This window comes from Haplochromis burtoni, unplaced genomic scaffold (assembly GCF_018398535.1).
Source record: "Haplochromis burtoni strain Fernald_Lab_line unplaced genomic scaffold, NCSU_Asbu1 Contig_796, whole genome shotgun sequence".
In the NCBI taxonomy this organism is placed as follows: domain Eukaryota; kingdom Metazoa; phylum Chordata; class Actinopteri; order Cichliformes; family Cichlidae; genus Haplochromis; species Haplochromis burtoni.
Window position 1 is genome coordinate 81,100 of NW_024583157.1, and position 10,580 is coordinate 91,679.

General features: G+C 43.1%; 1 protein-coding gene across 1 annotated transcript; it reads left to right on the forward strand.

The window, feature by feature from the left end:
• The first annotated feature begins 5,523 nt into the window (after positions 1–5,523).
• dusp6 (dual specificity phosphatase 6) lies at positions 5,524–10,321 on the forward strand. Its single transcript, XM_005950468.3, has 3 exons — positions 5,524–6,555; positions 6,890–7,324; positions 8,621–10,321. The coding sequence occupies exons 1-3, from the start codon at positions 6,153–6,155 to the stop codon at positions 8,932–8,934; spliced, it is 1,152 nt and encodes a 383-aa protein (XP_005950530.1). The 5' UTR covers positions 5,524–6,152; the 3' UTR covers positions 8,935–10,321.
• Positions 10,322–10,580: the final 259 nt, after the last annotated feature.

Here is a 10,580-nt window from a genome sequence, read left to right on the forward strand (position 1 = left end):
CACACACACACACACACACACACACACACACACACCCATGCAGAGACTCCAGACCTGATTAGTGCACGGTCTTTGTTTGTGGACAAAGGATTTCCTCGTCTGAGACAAGCAGCCGGTGGCAAAGAAACAAGGAGGGAAAGATTAGTTGCTGAATGAGAAAAGAGGTTTGAGGTTGAAGGAGTGGCTGCTGTTGTTGGTGGTGTGGTGTGTATGTGAAGGGGGTTGGGATTGACGTGGGGGAGCCTTATGGTGGAAAACATCCAGAGAAACAGAAGCTACAACACTGCAGGTGTTTCAATTGGCATCATTCAAAAAGAAAGCAAAGAAAATACACAGTGCAAATCTTAATTTTAAGTTGCACACTAGCGTCAATAAAGTAGGAGATATTAAATCAAGGAAGTCACTGACCTTTAAACTCCCTGTCTCCGGTATAGTGATTTAAACATCTTACCACTGCCTTTACAGTCTCTAAGACAATCAGTAAGACCTCCATTAAGTCACTCAGTGTGGAAATGTAAACCAACTGACTGTAAATAGTAGAGATAAGATCATGACACCACAAAGTGGACGTGTAATAAGTCTGTGTAGGTCTGTAGGAAATGAGTGGAGTAAAACAAGCTGACAAGGCGAGTCAGGGGATTTTCCAGCAGTACAAAACAAAGAAATGAGTAACAAACAAGGCGAGACTAAGCATGTAAACAGTTAATGAATGACTTGAGTTGAGAAAGGAACACGTTATTTAGTGGTTAGCTTGGACAGCTATTACACATATCAGAGACAATATTTGTTAACAAGTGGCAAAATTAGACTCCAGAATTCGTCACAGAGATATCATCAGCAGGCTTGGTGTGGTGGTCACGTGACCATAGTGAAGTTCAAAGGTAACACTGCATTTCTGGCCATTGCATTTATGTTTGAAAAAAAAAATGTGACATCAGTTTATGAAGCTTATCTTGCTAAACAAAACAAGTATCACAAACCTTCACTTGCCCCATGGGAATAATTCTATTGACTTTTTAATCAAAGTAAACTGAGCAGTGATAATGTAACACACCCAAAGAAAGATTCTAGGTCTGACCAACCGTCTCAGTCGTGGGCAAAAAGATGAGTCAATAAAATTCTAAAAGATAATTTATTGACAAAAAAAATATCAAGAGATAAAAGATAAAACAGTCCAGTGTCCCATTTATGAATAGTATAAAAACACACAGTCCCAAGGCCAGAGCCAGCTATGCCACACGACCAGTTGCACTCCACGTGTTGCCTTTAACAGGGTTAGAAGTTGTCCTTGGAGACCCACCACCCTGCAAGCATATAGCCTAGTGGTCACTACAGCCTCTGCAACTCTGCTGCCTTTAGGCTGTGGCATATAATAGGCCCTGGCCTGCACAGAGAGACAAAATGACACCTTCAGTATAAAATTCATAGCGCAAAGCCCATCCATCCCAAACATATCTGATTTCATCACATTACATACCTGCACAGAGAGACAAAATGACACAGCAGTGTTTGTAGTGTGGGCTATAAGTAGACCAGTGTATCAGTGCAATCAAGTACACCTGCCTCTAATTAGTCCAACCCCATTCCAGCCATTGGCTCACCAAAAATGTGACACACACACACACACACACACACACACAAAACCACTCCCAACCCAGTGCAACTTCACACAATAATATGGAGCTGAATTAACACAGGCACATTAGTCTACCATGTTGCAATAACTTACAGGTTGGCCTGAAAATGAAGTCATCCCTATCTTTACGGCTATTGGTTCTTGTGCTGGTAATGCAATTTGCAACCACAGCCTACACTGTAACAGTGATCAAGGCGTGGAGACGATGGCCCGTGTTGTGCTCTCTGCACAAAACACACAAGTGAGGAAACACAATTTGAACTTCATTATCTGCCACAATTTGTCTTCAAAGCTTATTTTCTCTGTATTTATGGTTGATCACTTTAGTTTTCATGCCAGTCAGCAACATTGGAACTACTTTCATCTTCATGGGTTGTGTGTGCCCATAGCTTAGTATCAAAGGCAAGAAATGAGTCGGCACCTGGATACTTTGCGTACATACACATTCACCACTGCAAAGCACAGCCCCCACTGCATATTTTGCCCTCATTTAGGTGATGCTAACGCCATCCTTTATACACTGTTTATATGTTGTTGTGATCAGGACGGACAGGGTAAAAAATCTGAAAGCTCTCATATTAAGTTTCAGCATATAAACAGTGTTTTCATGTCAGTTAAAACAGTGTAGTGGCCCAGTTATGTGCCGAGACTGTGCCTAAGTGAGGCAAATTAGTTTATTTTAGAAATGCATCTTCTTCTTGTCATTTTGAATTTGCATCGTGAAATCGACTGAGCTAGCAAAACCGAGCTTTTTGAAAATAACCTGGCCAGCCAGAAAAGACTCGTACATTAACTCATTAAACTTTTTAAAAACACTTCATTCAGGCTGATCAGAGCAAGTCTGAAAATTACATCACAAAGTCTTGACACACTGCGTTTATATATGTCTGGCCCAAATTAGTGGTTTCAGGCATGTTTGATGTGCTTTATGTGCGTGTACGCAGACAAATGAAATGTAAAGGGTGAAAGAAGAAGGGAGAGAGGGGCAATGGCAAAAAAGGGGGCCAAGGGCAAAAAAAGGGGGGCAGAGGGAGAAGAATGGGGTGAGCAGCAGGGAAGAGGTAGAGGTACTGTGAAGAGGGTGAAACCCAGAGAGGAGGAGGAGGGAGCACTGAAAGAGAATAGAATTCATTTGAAGGTGAATAGTAACAGCGTGGCTTCTTTCACAGGGGCTTCTGTCATGCCAGGGGCTGCAGGAGGTGGAGGGGTGTGCAGAAGTCTTTGGGCCAAAATGAACACTGGAGCTATTACACACTTCATATGCAGAGACACTGCTGGGGAGCCACAACACAGGCACACCCATGAGCCATATTTGACATAACAGGAAGTGTTATGTACGACTGAAACTCACTAAAGACTAAACGCATACATGCTCCATTTTACTTTAAGCCAAATTTTTTGCTTACTGCTCATAGAGTGTATTTGAGAGAAGTCCTGCCAGATGAACAGAATCAACTTTTTGGAGTCCCTCCTTGATCACAATACATAAAACACAATCTCCAGACAACAAATGAATCATTATTGTAAGAGGATTTTTAAAACATGAGCATACTATTGTATATTCCACTAAACTGAAAAAAATCATAGTTTTCTACTCACACGGTCTTTAGAGCAATGTCGCTACTTTTACAGATTTCATGCTGTTTGATATAAACAACCATGTACTGTATAGCAGAATACAGTACGTATAATCTTGCAAAGTGGGAGACTGTGAACATGCTGGCATGAATCCTTTCACAGAGAACAACAACAATGAAAAAAAAAAAAAAGAAAACCCAAAAACAAAGCAACAAAAACTTTTTTCGAGTATACAAGACTGGAATCGAATGGAAAAATACTGAGTCATCTGCTGTCCAGTCACTCAGCTTGTTTCTCTTGTTGATTGATAAACTCCTCCTTCACAGTGATTCTATCTTATTACTCTCTGAGGTGTCAGGAAGACAGGAAGCAACAGAGATAAACACACTATCACAACACAACTATATTTAAACAGGAAACAAGAAAATCACACTGTCTTTTTTTAAGTGCACTGAGCTCTTTAAAGGATTATCATATCTACTTTTAGCCTTAATTATCAAAGATGCACTTCAGTTACTGCTGGGATATTCACCCATGTTAATTACGTTTCCACTGACCTGTCCAGAGCCTCACTAAATCATACATTCATGCCAACAATAAGAAATTAAATATTTGTGTTGTTCATTTATTTCCAAATCAGTCTTCAAATGAATCCATCAAAGCCTTATAAGATGTAATACTGCAGATTTGTGCATGTTTGTGTTTTCCTGCTGGGCCCTTTAATAATATCGCTGTAGCATGGCTTCCGCTCGAGGCTTCAGCTCCTCTTATATGATAAAAGTGTCAAGTTGCTGTTACAGTGTGATGTTAATTGGACCCCACTGAGCCTGGACAGGTCATGCAAATTAACAGGTAGTCTATTAAAAGCCTTTGTGTGTGCGATCTGCGACCCTCGTGGCTTCACATAACCCTGAAACAGTGAGTCTGTCAGCGCTGAAAGAGGGTTAAGACAGTCAAATGATCCGTCTGATTAAAGTGAAATGGTCCAACATTTCAGTCTATGCCACTGGCTAGGCTTCATGCACTTTGGATTATGGGAAACAAACAGATACTAAAATGTAGTATTATTGGGACAATGTATGATTCAGAAGAAAAAACAAAGACAATACCACCAGGGGTTACATAAGATAACGTGACATCTTCGGAACATGCAGCAGTTTCACAGGACTGTCGGGCTAGTTAGTGCTAGACAGAAAAAGAGACGGTGACATTGAACCAGCATCACCCACACAAACAAACCTCTTCATTCCAGTGAAGGCTGCACAGACAGAAATAGCTCCAGTGCCGTTGTGTGCTCACAATATCGCAGAGAAACATTTTTTTTTTTCCATCTGAGGTGATTTCAGCGGCCTTCCATCAAGTGGGCAGAAAAAAAACGTGAATTGCAGAAGGCCACTTTTTTGTTGTCACATAGCAACTGGCTGCTGCTTTATTCTACCGAGAATATATATTTGTAGCAGAAATTTATGGAGCTTGAGTTTTTCGAGTTTGACATTTATATATATTTTTTATGGAAAAAGAAATAATAATTTCCTTCCATGAGAGCGCACCACTGTATTTAATCCTAAATTCATGCCCACAGAAACCAGTGGAAACAATCTAAGTGATCACACAGGGTGGGGTAGTTAGCATTGAAAGACAGACTTTTTTTTTAGTAAAACAACCAAAGGTTACAGGTCATATCTCTCAGCAGGGCGCTGATCCTCTGTCAGATGTGCCAGACCTCACTGGATGCAGATCAGCTGTGTTTCCGGAGTGAGGAAGAAAATGAAATTGCACCAAAGGCGTTCTGCCTGTAAAGCCCACATTGAGCATGGTTTTACTGTCGCGCTATTACAGTGTAATATGTTTTTTGAAAATATATATATATGGTTCTTATTATACTTATTATATTATGATGGTTAATGGTAAGACTTTCAATATAGTGCATACAAATGCATTAGAGCGGTTCAAACAGCTCTAAGTGAATTAAAACTTCCAGCATGTTGAAAAACGCACACCGCATTGTTGCAGACTTGCGTTGTAGCCTAATTATCGCGACGCTCTTTATTTGAAACTCGTGTGTGTGTGTAACTGTGAGCTGAGGCCGCTCCCGCCCTCTCCGTCTTCCTTCCTTCCCCCTGCAGTTCTTATGTTTGTTTGCACACACTTGATCCGGAGCGGAAATTCCTCTCCGTTTTTGTGAATGACAAACTCATTAACGATTCATCAACACAGGCCGCTCTATCCGGCCCCCGTTTCTAAGGCGACCGCTGCTGCCGCGCTTCTGATTGGTCGCCCCACAAAACGTATCCAATGGAACGCCTCCTGTTTGTAGCCATTCAGCAGCCTGGCGCCGCAGAGAGCGCAGAGAGCCAGAACCTGCAGAGAAACGATCTACAGCACAGACAGGTTGCAACAGCAGGCAGAGACGGGTGCATACCCCGCATGCTTCACAGCAACAAATCCGCCTTTCCGCTCTGGATCTCCAAAAAAATATTAGATACACAGCCTGTATACGCACAGAGAGAAAGAGAGGTGGAAGAGCAGCCGTGGAGTTATATAAGAAGAGAGGAAGCTTCAGCCTCGTCGCAGGGCCGGTATGACTCATTGATAAATAACTCAGGCTCTCTCCAACCAGATGCATGAATGAGGAACAGTGTGGGCAACCTACTCTCGGGAGATCTCTGAAGGGAACAGGAATTCCTACGTCCCGCAACACACTGGATCCAAAAGAACGTTTGGAGTGAGTCTTGACAAGCGTGACGGTTTTTATTTTGACTCTTTATTTAGTTTTTTAAGCCGTTGTTCTCAGAGTTGTGTTGCCGAGGGCCCTCTCAGCAGCAGATCAGACTGAAAACGAAATTCCAGACAGATATTTGTGCCTGCTGCTGAAGCCGAGAAGCTCCCCGCTTTTCCTCGACACCTTTTTTCCCCCTTTTTTAACTCCTGCTTATAAATGCTTGACAAGCTCAAGCCCGTCGTCCAGCTTGACTCGGTTATGGCGATCAGCAAGACGGTGGGCTGGCTCCGAGAGCAGCTGGAGACGCGCAGGGACGGCCTGCTTGTGATGGACTGTCGGGCCCAGGAGCTCTACGAGTCGTCTCACGTAGAGACTGCCATCAACGTGGCCATACCCAGCCTCATGCTTCGCCGGCTTAAGAAAGGCAATCTGCCCGTGCGCTCTCTGCTCTCCAACGGAGAGGATCGAGACAGGTTTGTGCGGAGGTGCAAGACGGACGCCATCCTGCTGTACGACGAGTACAGCCGAGAGTGGAACGAGAACGTGGACGGGGGCTCCGTGTTGGGTTTACTGCTGAGGAAAATGAAGGACGAGGGCTATAAGGCATATTATCTGGAGGGTGAGTGGAATTCATTCACATTTTCGGGCACGGCGGCTGCCGCTGTTCATTCACAGGCTAGATTTTCGCGCAGACGTAGATTTCTGGCGTTTTGATTAAAGAAATATATAGTCATCACTCTAAGGTTAGGTTACACTTGACTCCTCGCACGTCAGTAATTACTGAAGAGGGTCTTAATTTACTTCGAAGAGACGCGTAACCAGATTTTATGTCTATTAAGCTTCTTTTTTTCTTTCTCAGAAAATATTCATTTGCCGTCTGCAGTGTGCAACTTATGCCTGCTGTGTGGCAGGCAGAAACGGTGTGTTCATTGCATCTGTTTTATATTTTCCAGGTGGCTTCAGCAAATTCCAGGCCGAGTGTCCGGCTCTGTGCGAAACCAACCTGGATGGCTCGTCCCACAGCAGTTCCCCTACTGCCCAGGTGCTGGGCCTCGGTGGGCTGCGCATCAGCTCTGACTCCTCGGACATCGAGTCTGATATCGACCGGGATCCGAGCAGCGCCACAGACTCGGACGGCAGCCCGTTATCCAACCCGCATCCCTCCTTCCCTGTGGAGATCTTGCCGCACCTTTACCTGGGCTGTGCCAAGGACTCCACTAACCTTGATGTGCTGGAGGAGTACGGGATCAAGTATATCCTCAACGTGACTCCCAATCTCCCCAACCTCTTTGAGAACGCAGGAGAGTTTAAGTACAAGCAGATCCCAATCTCGGATCACTGGAGCCAGAATCTCTCTCAGTTCTTTCCCGAAGCCATCAGCTTTATTGGTAAGTAATCCCGCAGAACTGGAAACGCTCTGCAGATTAAATCTTGTTGGTTAGGTTGTGTACATGCTTATTCATTTTTTAGTACTGCTTATAATTATTTAAACTCCAAAATTAGCTTTTGAGTTTGTGAAACCATAAATTGTAATACTGCGTCAGTCTGCAAAATATAGAACATAGAGAAAAAAACCCATCAAGTCCTCACAATTTTGAAGAAGGATTCAACTCAAAAGTTGGGTGTTTGATTAGTATTGTTCTTGTTCCCTACTTTATGACACGCATGTAGGCAGAGTAAAGGGGCAAAAACAGATAGCTGGGGGCATAAACGTATTAAATGTGATATATATTATCACTGGCAGGAAGTTCTTAGGTTGTTATTGTGCAATTGAGATTAGATGAGGTGTCCCTGGCTGTGGTCTTATCAGTCAATCAGACAGGGACACACAGAGTAGGCAGATTAAGGCATTGTGTAGAGGCAGAGGAACACAAGTCTGCCTCCAATGGTGCACAGGCAAAATGCACTTGGTTTGACTTCAGTGGAAGACATTCTGGCCCTATCTCTTGTCCCAGGGCTTGTGAAATTGCAGCACAAAGGGCGATGTTGAAACTGGAGAAAGGGGAGAGTGAGCGAGGGGAGGGCGGTAATTCAAGCGCAACAGGAAGGAAGTGGCATTGAAAGTAATCTAGGACATGGCATTGCCCCCCCTCCCCTCCTCCTCCCGCCACATTACAAAAGGAGCCATTTACGGCCTGATGACATCCTGTTCGCCTTGACAGGGTGCCCTCATGACTCCTACATTTACACGCCCAAATGGCACCATTGTCAGAGTAACCCTAGCAAGCGGAAGAATGGTTTAATAGACCGTAATAGTCAATTTCCCAGCCGGCTACTCTAGGCCAAAAGAAACCAAAGAATGTGAGCTCTGTTTATGTGCAATACTGTCATAGCCCCTGTTTATTTACTGACATGGCTGGGAGATAGGATAATAAGTTCCTGGACCTGCTTCAATTTCCAACAAAGCGTGACTTTAAAATCACACAGATTTGATTATTGATTAGTTGCCTAAAAGAAGCATAAACAATGAGAGCTTCTCTGCTTTGGGCTTTTCAGATGTCAGGAATGTTTTTTCTTCTGATCAGTATCCATGCAGACTAAATCTTTGGTCTTTGGACTGTGAGAGTAACAAAACAACAAACTGGGATATCTACTCTTTCCTAGTTATCTGGAATGATGAAAAGCTCTAAAGATGTTGTTTATTTATGATACAAAATTTCCACCCCTTTCTTTTCTTCCACCAGATGAAGCTCGGGGACAGAAATGCGGCGTCCTGGTCCATTGCCTTGCAGGCATTAGCCGCTCTGTCACAGTGACGGTGGCCTATTTGATGCAGAAGCTCAACCTGTCCATGAACGATGCTTACGACATTGTCAAGATGAAAAAATCCAACATCTCACCCAATTTCAACTTCATGGGTCAGCTTTTGGACTTTGAGCGCACACTGGGTCTGAAGAGTCCATGTGATAACCGCATGGCACCACCAAGCCAGCAGCTCTACTTCACCACCCCGACCAACCACAACGTCTTCCAGCTGGACCCCCTGGAGTCCACGTGAGGTCTGCTGTCACCACTCCTCTTCTCATTGGGGGTTTTGTGGGCCTCCTATTGGAAAAGCTGCAAAATTTTTCTCTTTTTTCCGTCGTCTGCTGTGCGACATTATTGATACAGCTGGTCTGAGGCGACAGCTGCTGAGTGTGGTTACTGAAGGGCCATAGCTGTCTGACCGAAGCGCAGCTGCTGTTGACTAAATGAGGAGAGACAGTACAAGAGACAGGAAGCGAATCATTTAAAGTGTGCAGATACTTACTACAATCAGATTTTGCTGTAAGACTCTGGACTTTTTTTCCGTATTTTTTCAGTGTGTCTAAGGAAGCCTAAAGTGATTGATTGGACAGCTGTATGTTATGCTTCAAAGTTCAAAGGCTGGTGTGCCAAAGAGACCTGATTGTTCAAAGTGGACAGATAAATGAAATCCTTTTGTATATTTGTTTTGGGGTCTATTACTAGTTCCTCCATGACATCAGGGTGCATTGTCTCCTTCATCTTCTGTGAAGACTTGCCTGCATGGGGCTCAACTACCCTGGCTTTAGAAGGCACACAATATAATGGACTTTATTTTACATTTGTGGAGTCTTTTCAAACATTTATACGGTGTGTATATATCTTAATATAAAAGACAATACGGTAAAAGCCTTGCTCTAGTAGTATATACCCTTTGGCACAAGTGGGTACTGAAGATTTGCTTTGTTTCATATTCTACTTTTATGTAAGCATACAAACTGCGTATTGATCAATATGTTTGAGTTGATTATGCCAAAAATCAAGTAGGCTTTCCAAGAATTGTGTACATGTGTAATATATTCAATAAGCGCTTTGTGGCTGGCCTTTTCTTTTTGCACCTGTCCTCCCACAAATCAAAGTCACCTTGGCCATTTGCCTTACTTTTGAGCTTGGAAGATTTCTTTCCCCTTTTTTTGCACATTAACCTTCAGAGAAATGTATTTTTTTTTTGGTTACAGTATCCCAGATAGATTTGTTTTGTTTTCTTACAAAAAACCCCCAACCAAACCTAGAACGATTATCACTGAAGTTTATAAATTGGGCTCCATGCTTAAGAACTCAAGCAGTTCAAATGGCCAAAGGTGGAATTTACTGGATGTCTCTGATGGTTAATTTAAGAAATCATGATCTGTGGGTTAAATATTTCCGATGTGTGGAAAAAGCAGGGAGCTTTGTTTGCTTCGCTTCTTCAGGGAAAATTCTGTGAAATGCAGTTTTCACTTGACAAGACGAGACAAAATTAAATCCAGAACTTCGGAGAGTTGCCCCCACACCCCCCGTAGAGGAAACCACTATGTTGCCCTCTACTCACTCCTTCCAAACTCCTCTCTTACGAATGTAAAGGAAATATAAGTTATTAATAAATTGCTATTTTGTCTACACGTTCCGCTTCTTCTGCTTGTTTTTCCATTGACACATTCGTTGGTGTTTTGTCTCCACTTACAGTAACACATTTATGTAAGTGTCTCCTCACCTGCAGTACAGTTGAGTGTTAACCAGCTGGCCAAGTCACGACAAAAAAGAGTCGCAATGAATCACGAGGCTGTTCACAGAGTTCTTGTTTTCCATTAACTACAGCACTTGGAACATTTCCCACTTTACTTTCCAGTACAGAGTTAGCATGTCCTGTTACATGATGCT

What these genes read in the sequence shown, in the direction of transcription:
- dusp6 (XM_005950468.3), top strand. Translation starts at nt 6,153, where the DNA reads ATGCTTGACAAGCTCAAGCCCGTCGTCCAGCTTGACTCGGTTATGGCG. An exon ending in TAAGGCATATTATCTGGAGG is followed by an intron (nt 6,556 to 6,889) that starts GTGAGTGGAATT and finishes TATATTTTCCAG; the next exon opens with GTGGCTTCAGCAAATTCCAG. An exon ending in CGAAGCCATCAGCTTTATTG is followed by an intron (nt 7,325 to 8,620) that starts GTAAGTAATCCC and finishes TTCTTCCACCAG; the next exon opens with ATGAAGCTCGGGGACAGAAA.